We start from the raw sequence: 20,214 nt of genomic DNA, 5'->3' as shown, positions 1-20,214 counted from the left end.
AGTAGAGTGGAACACTAGGATCTGAAGTCAATCCAGATTTTGAAGAAAAAACGCAAAGAAATAAGGGAAAGTTAAACATGGGAATAGCGCGGACTCCACAGGGTACAGTACTGCTCCACGCTCTTAGCTGCAGTGTTGTGTTGGGGCTGTGTGAGCATCACTCCTTATTTATGGGATTTGTGCAAGGTACTGTTCCTGCATAGGTTCCCTCTTCTTTGCTCATTGAGAGCTGATTCAAAGCTCATTAAAATAGGAAAGATTCCTGCTGGCTTCAGTGCATTTTAGATCAGACTCTTTGTCTGGTTTTTAATGGGAGCAGTAAATTTCCCCATATAGAATATATGGCATAATTCTTTTGAAGTATTTTTCAGCTGCCTTTCTATCTACAGTAGTTCATTTGTGAGAGTCTTGAAGTATAGCTGCAAGACAGTTGAAAAGAAATGTGCTGTCTTACTGGATTTCCAGATGAAATAATAGCCAAGTATCTCTCAAACACTTTCCTTTCAGCTTGAAAATTAAGTCGGGTCCTTTGAAAGGCACAGCTGTATTGCATTTTAGGGACAAAAATTACTATCACTAAAGCATTAAGTCTAAGACATTTAGGCACTATGACCACAAGTATAAATTCAGTCTTTCATTCTCTCTTGTTTGTACAGTGGTACTGGTATGTTTGCAAAATTATGCAGTATTGGTAAAAGTCCCCATAAACCCTGAATCAATATCTTTTTTTTTTTTTTTAACTGGCAGTACTGACCAGTACTTCTACTGAGTTTTGTAAGACTTCTATAGTGTTCCTACATTTTTCCCACCATTGTTACATTTTACAGGACAATTTACAATATACAGAAAAAAAAAAGCGCATTTCCTTTGTAGATTGTCTCTGTGTTTCTGAGGGGTAGTTTATTTTTAACTCGGAATTAGAGGCAACCAAATGTAAAAGATTTAAGGACAGAATAGCAGAAGTCACGTTAACTTTATCACAGCCAACGCAATATCGGATTATGGTGTCTTTGAAGCTACTTCATTCTGAACCTCACTTTCATCAAGCTGACAAAAAATGGTCATTTTGGGGCTCTTTTGTGTTCGGCATTCAGCTTCTAACAAAATAAGGACATTGTATGTTTAACATACCAGAAATAAGATGTGGAAGACAAGAACGGCAGGATTTAAAAGGCTATTACAATGCACAGCTTGTTCAGTGCCCCTAAACACTATCCTTCAAAGCTTTCTAGTATAGGTTTTGTTATTTATTGCTACTGTCAGAGAAAGCTCATAATGTGACAAATGAAAGGTGAAGAACAATTAAGATGAATGGCAGGACATAGTCTACCAGAAGAAATGCTTTTCTAAAATTATTCCTTTGCACATTCTTTAGCTCCATTTGAAGTTCAAGAAAACCTGATGTAACTAACACAATATTTTTTTAACAGATTCTCCCGAGCAGTGCTCCCTTAGAAGGAGGGACAAAACTGACACTGTGTGGATGGGACTTTGGACTCAGCAAAAATAATAGACTTGAATTAAAATATACAGTAGTCCATATCGGAGGACAAATTTGTGCTCTGGAAGCAAAATCTAGCAACAAAAACAAGTAAGAAACCTCAAATATGAATTTCCCTTTATACAGATGTCCTTTATGTGGTATGGATTTTTTTATGATATAAACATTCAGTCTATAAGTGTCATCTCCGATTCTGAAATTTCAAACATGAAACAATCCCTTGGTTTGATAAGCTGCCCCAAGAAAGAAGTGCTCAAAATGGAGATGAAGTAAATCTGGTTAATGCCTATGTCTCCTGCAGCAGCTTTTTCTGGTTTGTCTGCAAAATACTGTTCAACATCTGTGGGAGCTGGCAAGAGTGAAAGTATTCAAAGGTTTGAAAAGGGGGCAGGTTCCTTTGGCCAGGATCCTGCTGGACTCAGTTGTGTCACCTCCGTCTTCCTGAGCTGTGAAGCTGCTGAAGAGAAATGTGAGAAGATGCAGGTATTCTGTCATCCAGAGGCTTATGACCCTCAGCTGCACCTCTCCTCCTCCTCCTCAGAAATAAGTATTTGAGACAGTGGGATAATGGCTTAAGTTTTTAAGACAGAGGTTATTCTGCTTGTTATCTTGAAGAAATAGGAAGTTCAATGAATATCCTCTCCTAGTTCAAAGCATATGACTATCTACTACCAAAGCAATGTGCAAATCATGGCACAGCTTCCCTATTCACATATACAGCAGCAAAAAGGTCACCCTCCTGAAGTATTGAGCACTCTCCTAACTACTATTCTGAACAGTCTTAATGTAAACAAAATGATGTAAGGAGTCTAACTCATATATGAGACTGTGTAAATGTAATGTAATCCATTGACACGTGCTGCCACAAAAGTTCAAGTTTAATTTTTGGTAATATTTAAGTTTATACAACAAAATTGTGTATGTGATGCATTTTTTTCTAATCCTGTTGTCTGCCAAAATTTGGCACTAAAGCAAAATTCCAAAAAACAACTGAGCCATTGAATGGGAGTCATTTGTTTTCTCTAGCATGCTTCTTTTTTTCTGAAATGTATTTGATATACTAAAATAATTTTCTCTGGCCAAGTATAAACACCACAGTGTTTGTATTTAGTATTAAAGAAGATGACCACAGTTCTTTTAACTGTTATTTCTGAAATGTCCCTGATGTACATAGATCGATGTTTTGTTTAGTATGGATCCTCCATTATTATGAGTTTGAAGTGGTCTGTTTTAATACAAAAAATCAAGCCAGAAAAAAAAGTAATCCTGTCTTTTTCCTTATTTTCCAAAGGCTTGAATGCACAGTTCCTGCTGCAAAAAATGCAAGTTTTAATATATCCAGTAGTGTTTCTGTTGGACATGGCAAAACACTATTCAATACATTTTCATATGTGGTAAGCACTATGATTAAAACTTTATTGCTAAAATTAGCTTCAATATTAACTGGAATGAGACTCCTCATGAGTTCAATCCATTATGGTAATTCTGTATTCCTGTTTCCTTTATCATTACTTAATGGAAATGCTAATAAATGTTTTAAGATTCTTCATCTTCACATTTTGAAAATAGTTTAACAATCCACTGTTCTTATTTTTACCCCCCACCTCCTCAGAATCCTGTAATAACAAGTATTTCTCCCACGTATGGCCCCAAATCTGGAGGAACATTGCTAACTGTAGCTGGAAAATACCTAAACAGTGGAAAATCCAGAAGGATTTTTATCGGTGAGAAACCATGCACCTTGAAAAGGTAATACGCTTACTAAAAGTGATGCATTTAATATTGAAATGGCTTGATTAAAATGTCTTGAAGTCAAAAAACCCACAAATGTGCATTGCTCTCCTCTCCTCGTATTACATATTAGAGAATTGATACTGCAATAAGCATTCAGTTCTGGATTCCATCCTGAGTTTAGGATGTCTGAAGGGTTCCTAGAAGGGACTATGGTTCCCTAGAAGACTTGTTTACTCTGTAATGCCTTCATTAACCTCATTAAAAGGTTACATAGAGAAGTAGCAAAGCAGCTTCTAATGGACTAGAAAATTTCCCATCATTTTTGTCACCCCAACTCCCACACACTCAGCCCTCTCTCTTGTATTGGCAAGAGCTGCTATTCTTGCTGCGGCTCCCAGTGAGTGTCCAGTGGGTGCAGGTGACTATTTCCTACTGGTTTGTTTGATGGAAGGCTGACCAGTGTGGGAATGTGTATCCTGTGCAGAGGAGCAGTTATTTCTGTGCTACTATGAGTGAACAGCCTCCAAACCAGAGGCAGCATCAGTTTGGGACTTTTCCTGGTATATATAAAATTGCTTTGAGGATTGAGCCAGAATTTCTTGTGGCTCTTTAATGGATCCAGTAGGAGCTCAGTCAAGAATTTTTGACATGCTCTTTGTGGAAGTGCCTTCAATCCCAGTTGAATATAAATGTTAAATACCAAGCACAGATTCTCTGCTATGGACAGACAAGTGTTAAGAATTTAGTAGCCATTCTACTATGGTGCAAATCCTGCTTCGTCCTGTTTTCAGGTACAGCAGGGTGGCTCCAGAATTGTCACCTCTGCAGCCAAAGGCAGAATCTGGCCCACTGTGTTCCAGGAACAGGATGTCCAGTAATTTCTCTAAATTTTTAGTCTCTCCTAATGATTATTGAAAGTTGTAGTGGTGAAGCATCACACTTGCAGAGAACGTAGGGAAGCAATAGCCTATTAGTTAATGTCAGACTCAAAGTCAGGAGAGCTAAATTTTATTCTTTGCTGCTAAATGATTTATTTTATGCTCTTGATTAAATCAGCTAAGTCCAAGGTAAATCAAGAAAGGAATTTAGGTATTCAAGTCTGATATTTAATCACTACCAAGATCTTCAGCACTTTTTTTCAGTGGCTACTTAATAGTTTAGGGTAGTATTGATTGATGATGTCATCTCAGCTGGTCAACTAATGGACAAATATATAAACCTTTTGAGAATGATTTATCTGATTCATTTGAGACATCTACTGTGGGGGTGAGATGACAGACAGCTCAGAGGCAGACATCTGCTTTGGTCAGTGGATCTCTAGGTATTGAACTGTAGTTGGGGCTTATCCAGTAAGCATCCCCAGCACCACTCTTTCTCACCAGCCAAGTTATCTGGACACTTCTACACAGGTCTTAGCCAGTTTCTCAGGGCAGGTATTTCTCTACCTAAACTGGCAGCTTTCCCCAATTCTGAGGACAGCTAGATCAAGGGTTTATTTTTTCCTTTAAAAGATGGTAAAAGCTTCCAGATACATATGAACAAATCACTAACCCCTACAGCACATGGTGAACCCCACCTTCCTGGAAAGCTTCAGAAGTGGCAGCAAATGGCCCTTTTGTCTTCTTTGGAGACAATCTCTCACATCCTTTGAGAATGGCCTCACTTGAAGGGCTCCTGGATGTGGTTGGGCCCAAATTACTGAAACCACCTGGTAAAGTTACATTTGCTTCTCCAATCAGTTGTTACCCTTGCCTCTGATGTGCCCTGGTCCCTGTGGCAACACTTCATGTGCTTCAACCTTCAGGATCCTTCACCCCTCCTCTGCCTGCTCACCCACTGAGCTCAGTGGAGGAGAAGAACTTCCAGGGCCAAGCATGAGAGAGCAAGGGAAAGGTGAATATCTCAGATACTCTGCTGCTGTGCTGAATTCAGCCAGCTCTTCCTGAATTTTCACCTTCTCCTCCCTTCCTCCCTTCTGCTTGCCCTCTGCCTGCCCCTCAGCAGTACCTGGAGCCAGCAGATGCCCCCAGGACATCTCTGACATGCTGGTACATCCCCCACCAGCACATTTTCCTGAGGTTTTTAACACGAGGTAAATCCTGTGGATAGCAAAGAGAAAGATGTTATCCCTTGGTTACAGCAGAACAAGTCATCCTCCTTAAGCTGGAGCGTGCTGTCATTTTCTAGTCTGGAAGTTGCCTTTGCAGGGTACAGGGGCTGCCATGACTGTCACCATCACTGAGGAAACACCTTCCAGCAGGCACGGTGCAACTCAACCAAATTAGGATGAATCTTGAGCCTAAGCAGTGTGTTGCTGTTTCTACATCATGCCGTGCTTGTTTGTTGCAATATGATCGTCCAGTGTGGGAATCAATGACATTTTTTCACAAGCACGGTTGGGGCTCACTAGAGGACTGTGTTTTAAACTGAGTACATATTTTATAATGCTGACAAGCAAGCCTTCTTCTGTCTTTCTAGTGTATCGATGAGCACTGTGGAGTGCTACACTCCGGCACAACGAATTCCCCAGGAATATCATGTGAGGGTGGAAGTCGACGAAGCTGTTCGAAACGCAAGCAGTCATTTCACATACAGAGAAGACCCTGTTGTTTTAAACATTCATCCGGCCAAATCTTTTCTTAGGTGAGTAAAAGTTTCTTACAGAAAAAAGAAAAGTAATGAATGAAGGAAGAATGGCTATGCTGCGCAGCAATCTATCAAAAGAAATTGCATTTTTATCTCTATCCGCCATGCCAATTGCTTCTATTATGGTGTAGTTGCAGAGGGTAGATCATTTCCTTTCAGAGGTGAAGGAGAAGGGGGAAGGGTGCCTCTTTTCTTTATGTGATTTAACTCCTAGCTGCTGCTGCGCGTACCTGTGATGTCCTGCTGAGATACCTACTGTACAGCTAAGTGTGTCTCCTATACTGCATCTGGACGTTATACTGATTAGTGAGGAAAATCATTTAATGTGACAAGTCAGCAGTACTCAGGAGAGCAAATGGATTTTAAAATAGCCTAAATCCAGCGCTACATAAATATTATGAATTTATATGTATGGTAGTATGTGTGTGCTTTTAAGTGGCATATTTATGGTCTCGGTAGCTCTAATCCAAGCCATCTGCATTTGCCAAAAAAATGTCAGCAGTAAAAAAGACACCTTTTTCAGCACCACTGAAAGCAATAAGTTAGCAAATGCTAAGTATACACCCTCCTTTAAAATGTATGCATTTGTTTTATATCGTGGCATACCACTCTTTTAAAGTATTTTTCTTTTCTTGTATTTGATTAGTTGTTATAACAAGTGTAAAATTTGTTTCCCAGAAAAATAATCTCAGTGCTTAGACCTATGTATTTGCATTCACCCCATATATCCCTAATTCTGGTTTTATGTTGTCATTTACTCTAGAATATAACTTGTAATTAAGATTATCATAGCAGATGTATCATTATCCTACTCATCTTTTTTTTTTTTTTTTTTTTTTTTAAATTTTTCCTAGTGGTGGAAGTACAATCACAGCTCAGGGAATCAACTTGAACTCGGTGTGCTTTCCTCAGATGGTGATTACTGTACCTAAACTGGGAATGAACTTCTCTGTGGTGAGTCAGTCTTTGAGAAGACAATCTGTTATCTTGTCATCTTCATGTGGTGAATAGCACAGAATTTTCAGTCAAAATACTTTGAATTTGCCTTGAAACTTCGGGGCTTCCACCAACATTTTGGTGTTTTCTGCACAAATTTTTTCCACAGCATAGGCAAAACTCAACGATTTTGAAATTAAGCTGGGGGTAGAACAATAATTTCCAAGGAACCTCCTCCAAAGAAATAATACTTTTACAGTATACGATAACAAGAATTTTATATTGCAATTTAAGAATGCAAATTCAGTGACTAAACACAGAACAATGCAATACAGGTATGTCAGCTTACACAGCAAGTTTAAGTGCTACTGTGGTAGGTAGGAAACATATATTCAAATGGTGACTGTGGATATAAAAGGAAAATGGAACAAGCGTCAAAGAAAGAGGAAAAGTAAATATGTAAAATCAAAAGTAAGTATTATTGTAAAGAATTTCTGATTGCCAAATTACATATTGAGGCAAATCTTTCCTAACGTATCAAAGTTTAGCAACTAAGTTTGAGGAGAGGTTTGGGCTTTTGCGGTTGAGTACCTCTGCATGAACAGAGGGTCAGTAGGGATCTGAGCCGCCTTTTGTTACCTGAGTTGATAATGCACAGTGTCTAAATCTAAATAATGTGTTCAGATATGACAAATAAAAGGCAAAGATGACATTTATTGGTTAGTTGTACTGGAACAGTTTCCTGTAAGCTTTTGCCTACACGTTTGTCTTGCACTTCCAACATTTTCTTATCCTTTAAGGTCTGTTTAGTCTAACTGAAGCTACATTGACCTACACTCTTTATGACATGGTACGATACTGCTCATATTCTCGGCTTATTTCTAATGATGATCATACACTATTTCCTGTATTGAATTCTAAGTATTAGACCTAGGTTTGCTCAAAGCATTTTAAATGGTATGTCTGCAAATTTGCAGTCTTTTATAGCTTCAAGGTCATAATATTCTTCATGATCCTAATTTGTATATTATGAGTGTCGGGACCTGAATTTCAGCTGGATGTAATCATGGCTTGTAATTTAATGGGTTCAGATTTTAATCTGAAAATCAGTGCCCCTGCAATGAAACATGGTGTTCAATGTTATCAAAAAGACACTTTACCCATGAGTTGGAAAGCAAAATGATTCCGTGAAATCAACTAAACTCAAAATTTGTGGGCATGATTATTTCATGAGTACAAAAGATCTCCAAATCAACTCTTTAGATTTTGCTTTGTGTGGATTTGATCAGTCTTTCTTTTGAAGTAGAGATCATTCACTTGCTTTCTCTGTTCCCCTGTGAGAATATGCAATATTGCTTCTCTTCAGGCCCTGATTCTGTATACCTTGCTTGTCAAATATTTGGGACTTCCTCAGAATTTGAACAGATTTAAAAGGATCTGAAGTTTTAAAGAACCAAATCCACTGTCCAAAAGTGACTGGCAATGCCAGACAATGAACACTGTAGAGTGTACTCTCTCCCCTGAATATTGGGGAGCAACCTTTCCTTTGAGCAGTGGTTTGCTGCCATCCTGCCTTTTAACCTGCCATTGAAAAAAGACATGAACATAGACAGTCAGAATTATCTCCTTTATTCTTTTTCTTTTTATACATTGCAGCGAACATGATATTTGCCAACATATGAAAACAGGCAGGTCTGACCCTCCTTTTCTATAAGGATATCTGTCCCCTACCACAGCTGATCTCTAAGAATTTGTACAAGTGTAAAAGCAGCTGTACACAAGTTTATTCTCCATGCACAAAGGGTGGAATATAACCTCAAACAGATTATAATCCAGAGTGTTTTATACTTTGATGCTGCCCAAGCAATATATTTTGCTCTTATTGAAATTAAAGGCTTCTGGCACTCAGTGACTTTCCCTGCCTCTGTGGCAGACCAGCTCTGTTTGCCATTTGTTCTGCCACTAGTCTTTACCTCGAGCTTATTTCTCAAGGAAGGATATTAGTTCTCAGGGAGAAGGGGAAGATTTATAAGTGGCAAAACAAGATAGCACTGTGTAACTGAGGAAATTGCTGGCAGACGATGCCTATGGCTGCAGCCTGCCCCATCCTGTGCTGGAGATTCTGGGCCCTATGCATGAGCGATATGCCAAAAAAACAAACTTTCATCCAGTAATTACAAAAATAAACAGCGCTGAGGACTGTTTCCAGGAGGGATCCAGAGCACTTCAATGACCAGCTATCCCATTTATAAAGGAGAAAACAGGTTGTGGTCCTGAATAGACCAAACCCAGACAAACAGTACAAACCAGAATGATCAAGAAGTCCTGTAGCTGAGGTTAGATATCTTTTTGCTTACTTAGCTTGGAGAGATGAGTCTTTTTTCTTTTAAATCATTATTTAAGCCCTTTCTCTTTTCAGTTTTCTCTCACCAGCCTCCTACAAGAAGCTGCTTTTGTCAGCATTCAGAAACTCTGGCTCTTGGGAAAAACAAAGGCAGCACTGAAACACATCCCAAAACATCAAAAGAAAGTACAGATGGGAAGGACCACAAAGACCTAGCCTGGCCCGCTTTCCTGTGGCAGGAGCAAATGTACCTAGGCCACTGCCTGACGGATATTTGTCTAGGCTGTTATTAAAGCTCCTTGTGAAAGAAATTTCACAACCTTGCTTAAACAAGCTTTGGAGAGAGCTGCTTTACCTGCTTACCTAGTGGTTTGGAAAGACTTCTTTCTAATAATTAACCTGAATTCTAGCTGCTAATTAGCTATCTTCTTGTTTAACCTTCAGTGGACGCAAACAACAGATACCAGTTTCTCTTGCTAATTTTACATATTTGCATTACATTATGATTCAGCCTTTCTCTTTTCCAGTTAAAAAAAAATCAGACTGCTCCAAATTCTCCAGATAAGTATTGTTTCCTAGAGCTTTGCTCATTCTTTCTGCCACCTCCCAGACCCTCTCCCATTTGCCTAAAACTGGTGGTGCCCAATATAAAAGATGTCTCACCTTCTTCTGTTAACTATCTGTCCCCAGACCCTTAATTCACTCCTTCAGGCTTAATTGTGGCCTAGAGCCCCGCTGGAGTCACAGTGTAAGTGAGCCTCACTTTTGTAAGCACCAGGAGCTGTTGAGGATGCTTTGCATCCCAAAACCTCAGGGAGCAGAGCCAGCTGACACACCCTGGGGCATTTGCTCTTCTCTGCCTGTTTCTTTCCATCCTGGTGAAAGAGATGAGTGGTACAACTGGTGAAAGAGTTTTTCTGGAACAAATTCCCATAAGAAATGCAGTTTCACTGAGACTGAAAATTTTGGGGAGCAATGTGCCAGCCCCCTATAGAAGAAACATTTAAGTTTCTGGGGCCCCCAGCATAAGAAGGACATGGACCTGCTAGAGCGGATCCAGAAGAGGACCACAAAGATGATCAGGGGGCTGGACCACCTTCCTTATGAGGACAGGCTGAGAGAGTCGGGGTTGTTCAGCCTAGAGAAGAGAAGGCTCCAGGGAGACCTCTTAGTGGCCTTCCAGTACTTAAAGGGGGCCTACAGGAAAGATGGGGAGGGACTTTTTAAGTGGCAGTGTAGTGATAGGACAAGGGGTAATGGTTTTAAACTGAAAGAGGGTAGATTTAGATTAGACATAAGGAAGAAATTCTTTACTGTGAGGGTGTTGAGACACTGGAACAGGTTGCCCATAGAGGCTGTGGATGCCCCCTCCCTGGAAGTGTTCAAGGCCAGGTTGGACGGAATTTTGAGCAACCTGGTCTAGTGGAAGATGTCCCTGCCCATGTCAGGGTGGTTGGAACTAGATGACCTTTAAGGTCCCTTCCAACCCAAATCATTCTATGATTCTATAACTTGAGCTTTTCAGCTTTCATGTTTGAAGTCCAGTATTTCTGAAACCTTTTCTTCTATAAAGCAAAAATGCCTTGCTTCGGCTTTATCATTTTCATTTCATATTTATTTAAATTTCCTTAAAATTATTCAACACTGTGTTCACACTAGTTGTGTTTATATTACATTCTATGTTAACACTATCAAAATAATATATTTTGCCTTCAAAGTTGGTATTTCAACAAGTGAAAAAAATGTTCTAGAGTTATTGAACCATATGTTTCAATACTTGCAATGTGTTTCTTTTTCATTTCTATTTCAGGAGTTCTTTTGACCATTTGTTCTGATTAGGAACAAAAAATATTAATTTAGGCAGTGCTGCATAAATTCCCAACAGCTCTAGATAATGGATAAGGATACTCAAATCCTCTCACTTCTGCTCACACATCCAGTTCCTGTGTGAAGTGCACAAGGAGAGAAGCAGCTCATTCCTTCCTTTCACTTTGTGCTGTGCCTGTAAAAAAGCTTTGCACAGTTTGGAATGGTATTTGATCAGGAGCCTGTTTACAATATAAGTGTCTTCTAACCTCTGCTATAAATTGTGCTAGATGATTCTTCTGCTCCTGAAGCACTTGAGGCCAATATTTTCTCTTTGAAAGCCTGTACTTTACATTGATTCCCCAATAGTGAACAAGGGGTCATTCGGGGATCCTTTGCTGTAGCATTTTTAATATTCCATCCATTAACTAATTTGGATATATATTCCCACTGCTTAATCTCTTCTAACCACGAGTGTCCCAAGGTATGAAAGGTTGTAAAATTAGGAAGAATCACCTTTTAATGCGTGGCCTTCAAGAACTGACCCTGTAGCTATGCAAGATCATCTCTTTCCACAGACTTTTAATTATTTCTTCAGTAAGTAGTGTCTTGAATGATCATTAGCATTTCTTAATTGCTCCCTGTTAGATGCCATTTCCTGCTGTATTACAGGAGAATTTTAAAATACCCTAAACTTCCTTCGGTGTTTATGAGTCTGTGAACAATCCATACTCATAATACTCATCAAAATGCCTATAATTCACCTGCAAGTATCTACCTTAGATTTATTAAATGATAGAAGAAATTCCCTGGAAACTGTGGATAGTGAGCATATGATCGTTGAAGATGTTCCTGACTACCTATCCAAAGACACTCAGGGTTGGACCTTCTCTCTGTGTTGACTCTGTGGCATAAAGCTGCCACAGGAGCCCAGCATAGAGTTTCCCTCATAAAGGGGAACCACTGGCCTTTCTTTCTGTGCCGAATCTGCATTTCATGCACATCTCCTGCCAAGGAAAGGGTGCAGCAGCGGGTGCTGGAGAAAAGCCCATGCTGTGAAATCACTGGGGTGCCAGGAATGTGGTGCTAGCACCAGAGAAGAATTCAGTATTGGTCTTGTTGTGTGAAGGGCTGGCTCTTAGACCCAGGAGCAAGAGAGGCTTTACTCTACCTTCTGGTCCAGTGATCTGATAGACTGGAAGTATCATCTCCCATGGCTTCATCCAAGAAGACAACCAGAATAAAAATGCTACCGATCCATTAGGGCACTGCACTACCTGAAATGGCAGAAAAAGCCAATGAGTGCTCTGAAAAATCTTCAAGATAGTCTGCTTGAGTGTCGCTGCTCAGTTTCTCACCTACGCAGAAAAACTTTCTGAATGGGCTTTCCTCAAGTTGGACCGGAATTCTCGTCTCTTTCTATTGAGAAATCATCCTTTGATAAAGATGGCTGGAGAGTCTCCTGGTCTGTCTTTATTCACCTTTCATTCCTCACTGGAACTCCAAAAGTTTACTTACAAAAGAACAAATTGGCCCTTTTCTCCCTTCTGACTGCTACAGATCCTGTAATACATATCCAACTGCCCGTCTTACCTGGGTCAGCTTCTGGGAGACCTCTGGCGCTCAGAGATCCTCCCTCATACTTTTCCCGTTGTTCTATCAGATGAAAAAAAATTGAATTGGGCACTGAAGTTCAGATTCTGTAGGTCAGGTTTGAATTAATTGCCTCAAGGGTCATATTTTACAAATGAAACAAGAATACATACCTTTAAGTGATGAGTCATATGCATTGTGCAATGGATTATTATTCCCTTTGGGGTATAGTATTTACTTATGCTTGTGAAATGCTCCATGATTTTTACATCTTTTCTTCCTTATTGTCTTCAGATGTAGATTATAGTCACAAGAAGAATGTAGGCTTAGCTTTTGAAGTGAATGTACTTTAAAGCCTAATTAAATAAAAGTTAAAGGTGCTGGGTGATAGGCAGTATCTTAACTGAGAAGGCAATAGATTGAATTAGGGTTTTTTTCTTATAGATCTTCAATCCAATATTTCTTGAAAACTAAACCATCATATTCTTCAATTGCTAAAACCAATTTCAAGGTAAAAATGTCATGTCAAATCATGTACCAATAAGGGCACTGCAAATAAGATTTTTCTTGACCTTACCAATCAGTCACATTGCATCCCCTCCAAAGAGTATTATTAGATTTTTATCATTTTCTGAAAGCTTCCTCTTCAGAGACCAGCCTGATAAAGTAAAGTATCTGATTCTAATAGATAGCCACAAACAAAGTTATGAATACCACTGCTATTCATTTAAGGGACATCACTACTCTACAGTAGATAAAAAGTATCATGAATTTACATTAATCAAAAATATAATGATTACCTGGGACATATTTGGTTTTATAATTATATATATATTTTAGCAATCCCTTTTTAGAATTGACACAATATGATAGATATCTTTACAAATATTCATATATCATGGAAAAGTATGGCTTGATCATCCATTATTCTAATGATGCATCTTAATATTACTATACTGATTCAAGTGAATTTCTAGATCCATGTGATATAACAAAGCCTGAGATATAGTCAATGGTGTATAACAAGGTATTCAAAGGAGGAAGAACAGTCTAATACTGTAAGCAAATGGAGCGAAATTCTGCCTTGTGTGGTGTCCCACGGATTACTGTCATTGGGGATGCACAAATATTTCTGAATTTGTGCTAGGAATCTAAATAGGCTGTTAGTTACATGGGTGCAAGTCCCATTAGCATCACTGAGAGCTGCACCAAGTTATTTAACTGAGTGCCGAACTCACAGCTCACAGACATGTAACCCTTGTAGAGCTCTAAAACTCTAGTGCTCAGTTTCAGAGCCTTGAAAATGTTTCCCTTGGCAGATTCAAGATTTCGCAATATTATGCACAGAAACATGAATTGCTGTGGTGATAAGAAAAAGTGTTGATTTGTAGATAGCTAATTTAATCCCACTCTTCAAGCTAATGTGAGTATACAACCGATATAGCTTGAACAGTTATGTCACTGATTTGAAACAGCAAAATTGCATTACATTAATTTAGTATATCAGAGACAAATATAAACTAATTTCACAGCTCCTTCAGGCAGCATTTTATAATGAGAACCAATTTATTTTGAAAAACAAAACAGAAAAAAAAATGTTTTGGGCCTTCTCTAGATGCGCAAAGGTATTCAACAGCACTGTTGGTTTTCCAGGGAAATTTCTTGTAGAACAAATGTAAGGTTTATGATGACTAGGAGCTAAGCCCCATTATTACCAGGGCACATGTCAGCCACTCTATTTATATTTTAAAAAAAAGCAGTGTAATCTCTGCTGTCAGGTCACTGTACGAGGAGCTACTTACAGGTTTATACAGTTGGAAGAGAAATACTTCTGTGGAGCTAAAGCAACTCTGTGCCAGCAGTCTTTCAACCATATCCATGGTAGGCAGCATGAAAGGGAGGCACAGAGAAGGGAGTATACTATACAATCACAAACAAGCCACTCTGCGGTTTGCATGGTGCTGCCCAGCACCCACCATTGCCTCTCATCGATGCTTGTAGATGTGCTGTTGACATTATAATCAAATTAGTCATGTAGAAACCTTCACAGTCAAGAGAAAGAAGTTGACCCTTCTAGAGCACCGTTAATCTAATTAAAGCTATTGTCTAAAATGGATCAGATGAATCCCACTTTAGGTAAGCCTGTTCCCCTCTGTTGACTATAAAGGCAGTTTAGACAACTAACTGCAACGCACGTGTCTGGATGCAGGCTGGATGAATCCCATCTGCAAGGATTCATATTATCCCTGCAAACTGCCTAAACTCAGCTTCAGATCAGGCTGCCTGCAAACCCCCTGTCCTTGCTTGCAACACAGCAATCCTTTTAGGAAGGACCTGGGTCCGTCTTGTCTGTCTCACGAGCCCTGCATCAAGGCGGTATGAGATAGAGGGAAGCACCCCGGCCAGACATTTCACCCTGGATCACACCCCCATGGCACAAAGCATGCTCTGTCAGGTCTTCTGGAGTGTGGGGTGCACCAGCAGCTTTCCCCCAGGAAGCACCTCCAGAGCAGGTCCTCACGAGGAATAACAGCAGAGTGAGGCGCAAGCATGACTTCATGCCTGTTGTCAGGAAGCTCCTGCACTGCAGTGGGGGGCAAACATCTCATCCCTGCTGCTCCAAGATACAGTGTGAAGCACGCCCCTCAGTCAGTGCTCCCAGGAGGGACTTGCATGACACCTATGTACCTAAGCAGCGAATGCCACATGTCTGGGACCTTACACATACATTTTTAGAAAGAAGATACACTTTGCTGAGCTTTCATGGCCCAGAATCCCATGGTGGCTTTGGCCTTAAAGCACTTTCTCAGAGTCCATAGTGACCTTCTGGAAACATGGTAACTTAGCTACGCTGTGGGTAAATGGTGCTTTACTTCTGTTTTCCTCTATTTCAGTCAGATTCATTGGCCCTGTTTTTACCTCTCCTCTGGTCCCTTGCTATTACTTTGGTAGTGAAAAAGGAAGAAAAATCCATGTGGCAGTCACTCTGACATAGGCTGGGTAAGCTGAATTATGGCTTCTCAGTACATCAGGCTAGCCTCCTGATGGTCCTTGGCTTTGGAAATCATTTTCCATTAATTATCTGCAAAATATTTACTTTAAAAGTGCTGTGAACAATCAGGCCAGGAAGCTTGTTTACTTGAACATTTCCTCAACAAGAGTGCAAACACCATTGACATGAAGTTTTTATACTTTTCTCCCAGCTCTAAATAAACGCTGTGTAGCACTGATCAGAATTTTGCTTTGGTTAAAGAAGAACAAGACCCCTGGTGTTTATTTTTTCAATATATGTGTATTGTTAAAGAACAGTTACGTTAATCGGTAACTTCCTATGCACGTACTTACTGTAATTACCTCTTTCTTTCTTTCTTATAGGCGTGTAGCCACCGCTCTAGCTCAGAGATAATTTGCTGTACAACTCCTTCACTGAAAGCCTTCAATCTCCAACCACCCTTTGTAACCAAAGTGTTCTTTATTTTTGATGGTGTCAGCTCTTTGTACTTTGATTTTGATTATGTAAATAATCCTGTATTTAAGCATTTTGAAAAGCCAGTGTTCATCTCAAGAGGCAACCAAAACATTCTGGAAATTAAGGTAAGAAATGTTAGATAAGTTTTTCAATTATTCACAAACACACATCAGCAGCATAGTGTGAAACAGATATTTTGATGAGATAAAGGAAGCCCAAAGGAAACAAGGGCAGAGAGAGCAGTGAGTTTGGTACTGCATTCACCTGAGCCCCCAGCTGTCACAACCTAAAAGATGCAGAGCTGAAAACAAATATATATACCAGGGTGGTTGTTGGCATCAGGTGGGGTGAAAGAGGGGCTTTCCTCATCTTCATGGGAGGACCACACTGCATCAGCTTCTGATTACACTGAGCTGCATCACCAATTCAGGATTAAACATGGCCAGCAGCCCAGAACCTGAAGTGTGTGGCCTGTACGCAAGTCCCAACTCTGACTGTCACATAGTTTTGTGTTCTTCCTCATGAAAGATGTGAAGTTGCCTTTAGAAGTGGTCTAGCGGCTTTGGCTCTCTAGAGCTGAGGGAAACTGGCCTGTGCACAAAGTCGCTCATGAGGATCAGTCACCACTGTAGCTTAAGTATTTACTGATCCATGAAAAATGCAAAGTTGATGCTGAGTGCCTCTTAAAAGAGCATTGAGAATAGCCTACACGGCACTGAGAAACATCTCTTAGGAATTCACGGCCCTCACAGGCACAGTCTGCTCTCTACTAGTACTGGAGAGAAAGTTAAACCCATTTTGAGAGAGTCTGATTTCTTGAAATCTAGTGCTTTTCTGAGTTAATCAAATAGAAACAATATAAATACAGGTATTTCTAATTTACAATGAATGTTTATGAAAATTTATTATGTACGTGTAATTTATACAGAATACAATCTGTAAAAAACGCTTTACAGAAGAGAATCAGTCTTAATGCTGGGATCATCTCTTTGTGTAGCTCTGTAAACCAAAACTCTTTTCGTCTACGACAGTCATGAAATTTTGAAGCCCTGAGGTCTTTGACTCCAAGACAGTCCAGTGGGTCAGCTTCTGAGCTGCAGAAAATCAGAGGGAGTTACTTCAGAGCTTCTGTCAGCCATGCTCAGTTCCAGTCAAACTCTCTGAATATTGATCAGTCTCCACAAAGTGTTTTGGGCAAATTCCGAAGAATAATTGGTCTGAATTTTTTTTTTTTTTTTTTTTTGCTTTGTTTTTCTACTTGGAACTCTTGGCCATATAATCACTCCTTAGTGCAAAGCAATTCTCTCGTTCAGTTATGGAGAAATGCTAGAAAGAGTTCTGGTGTGCGTGTCAATGGAGAGCTGGGAATATATAGCTGCTGCATGGCTCAGTGCCTCTGTGCAGTGACAGCAGTTTTTTTCAGTATTTTCCAGGTCATTCATATCAACCAATTGGAAAGAAGACTGATTTGAGAAGAATCACAGAATAACTTAGATTGGAAGGAACCTCTGGAGGTCTTCATAGTCTAATCCCCTTGCTCAAAACAGGGCTAAGTTAAAAATAGGTCAGGTTGCCTATAGCCTTGTCTAGATGAGTTTTGAATATCTCCAAGAACGGAGATTTTACAGCTTTAAAAACCCGGCTCCACTAGCTTTGCATTGCGCATCCTGTGCTTCAGCTCCCTTCCATCTAGTTTGTCAGTATCTCTCTGTGGGGTTCAAAACTTGACACAGTTGTCCAGGTGCGGCCTTACAAGTGCTGAGCAGAGGAGAGCAATCATCTTCAATCTACTGGTTTTGCTGCTACTGAAGTATATGCTCAGCCTTCATCACTACAATGCTGCCTCATTTCACCTTGTGATCAGTGATTTTCCTAAATCTGATGTCATCTGAAAGCACAAGGACAGTGCATCCTGTCCCTTTGTCCAGGTTGTCAATAAATATTTAAGCAGTATTGGTCCCAGTGTCAGCCATTGACAAATACCACTTGTTAGACTTCTAAGATTTGAGCTGATGGCCAGTCAGTTTTTCACACATCTTATAGTCCATCCATCTAGTCCATATCATCCCGGTTTGTTTTCATTGCTAGGAGAGATTGTGTGGCAAACCTTGCTAAAATCAAGGTAAACATTGTCCAGTGCTCTCCCTCCATCAATAGAGACAGTCATCTCCACATAGAAGGTAATCAGGCTACTCAAGCAAAATCCACCTTTGGGAAAGATTGTGTTTGCTGTTGCCAATCGTGTTCTTGTCTTTCCTCTGCCTGGAAATGCTTCCATGAGGACTTGCTCCATAATCTTCCCAGAGACTGAGGGTTTAAAATTAGTTGGTTTTTAACTCTCCTCTTTCTTTTGCTCTTGAACCTTTTATTCTCCCTGAAGGAGAAGTCTCTGGTGCTGTTTATTGCTGGGAAGAAGCCATTCAGATGAGAAAGGCTGACTGAGGACTGTCCCACTGACAACTGACCACAGTCACAATTTTGTAGTATTGATGTCACCTGTAGTCATGGCACCCAAGGCAGATGTCTATCTAAGCCTGGTTATTTCCTGGCAACCAACTGGAGAATAACATTAGTGAATGCTGGTCTCCTAGAACAAAGCATGAACAAACACCAATTTAACATCTTCCTCTAAATAGAATTAGTTATAGTGGAATGCTTCTATCAGAACAGTGAGGCGACTTTCAGAAATTATAGTCGGGAGCCAAAAGATCATTACAAGCCATATTGGCAACACTTTGCCCTCGCCCCGTACCCACATTCAAAAATACATACACACAAGTTTACATGCCTCATGGTCATATTTTGTGCAGTAATTAAGCAAGCTCAGCATGAAATTAAATGGCAGCTTGCTTCAGTGAACAGTCTGTTCTACCAAACCAAAGTTCTTTTATCTTTTTCTTAATTAGTTTCAGAGGGGTGGAGGGAGCTTTTAACACAAATTTTTCAATCAAACTAATCTAGTGTGACATATTTGGCTTTCATCAAACGACAGTGGGTACCAGTTGAAAGGTTCTGTTTGGTTTCCCCTGATGACCATAAGATGTTCTTGTAAGAAAATGTTACACACAAGAAAACATTAAGTCTTCTATCTAAAACACAGTCAAGTCACTGTGTGCCATGAATGCCAGCCCTTCTTGTCCTCAGTGCCAGCCCTTTTGTCTTCCACACTACTGAGCCTCTCAAGGTCCCACATCATGTCTTCCTCTGCCAGGTATGTGTCTCTCTGAAGTCTCTCAGTGCCCACCATGCCCCAGTTAGAGCAGTCATGACAGAGTGGCTTGAAGCACTTCACTGCTTCAACACCATGAAGATACCACTTCAGAAGTGCTCCTTGTCTCCTGCCAACACAGGAAGCTCTCAGGGCAGGAGAAATTCTGGTGTTTCACTGTTGGGGACAACTGAAGACCCAAGTCTGCTGAAGAGGACAGTCTACTTGCTACCTCCCACAGGAGCCACTGACCCAGACCTGCAAGCTGGCCTGCTGACAGCCCAGTGTGTCCTAGCTGTGAAAAAAAATCCAAATAAATAAGGAAAGAAACATCTTCTTACCTTAGTCTGCCCAGAGGCCTGGCCTAGTCTGGGGTTGTGCTCGTGCACCAAGCTGGTGCAGGGACTCTTGTGTGTGCTTCCAGAGGAGGCCTAGGAATGGGCCGCCAGGTGATTAAAGTGTATTTATAAAAATAAGTCTTCCACTAGAGAAATAAATAACACAATTGTCATTTCATGTTACACATCACATCTGAGATCTTGCCTGGTTTTTGGCACATCTGTACTAAAACTCAGAGTAGGACAAGACTTACTAAATTGCCTACTCTATTCCCAAGCCAGTACAACACATTCTTTATGAGACAATCTTAAGGAACTCCTCTTCTCTATTTATAGGTCACTCTATTTCCAATCTTCTTCCACATTGCGTAGAAAATTATGTTTCTCTCAATAGCTGGTCCAAGAGACCGCAGTATGGAAACCCTGGTATTTCTGAGCAAGCTGAAGTAGAAGCTCTGCAGCTGCAGTAACTCCTCATTGTTCCCAAGTCAACCCACTCTACTTAGGAACCTCAAATATTCTTCTGACACCAATCTCAAAATTTTCATGCCTTGGTCCTTCTACTGCTTCTAGACTTTAACCTGAATTATTCCTGTCCCTAAAGTTCTGAGGTAGTTGGTCTTGGTAGTTGGTTTGTGA

The 20,214-nt window shown here is 40.2% G+C and overlaps 1 protein-coding gene across 1 annotated transcript in view; it reads left to right on the top strand.

Annotated features, from left to right (window-relative positions):
- Positions 1-20,214, top strand: part of MET (MET proto-oncogene, receptor tyrosine kinase) — a 72,520-nt gene that overhangs the window by 32,924 nt on the left and 19,382 nt on the right. The window contains exons 5-10 of the mRNA XM_074870217.1: positions 1,431-1,591; positions 2,793-2,895; positions 3,114-3,250; positions 5,714-5,878; positions 6,736-6,835; positions 15,936-16,154. Of these exons, the coding sequence (XP_074726318.1) occupies positions 1,431-1,591; positions 2,793-2,895; positions 3,114-3,250; positions 5,714-5,878; positions 6,736-6,835; positions 15,936-16,154 (885 nt within the window). The remainder of the gene's footprint in view (positions 1-1,430; positions 1,592-2,792; positions 2,896-3,113; positions 3,251-5,713; positions 5,879-6,735; positions 6,836-15,935; positions 16,155-20,214) is intronic.

Source organism: Strix uralensis, chromosome 5 (assembly GCF_047716275.1).
Source record: "Strix uralensis isolate ZFMK-TIS-50842 chromosome 5, bStrUra1, whole genome shotgun sequence".
In the NCBI taxonomy this organism is placed as follows: Eukaryota; Metazoa; Chordata; class Aves; order Strigiformes; family Strigidae; genus Strix; species Strix uralensis.
This window is presented reverse-complemented; position numbering and strand designations above follow the sequence as displayed.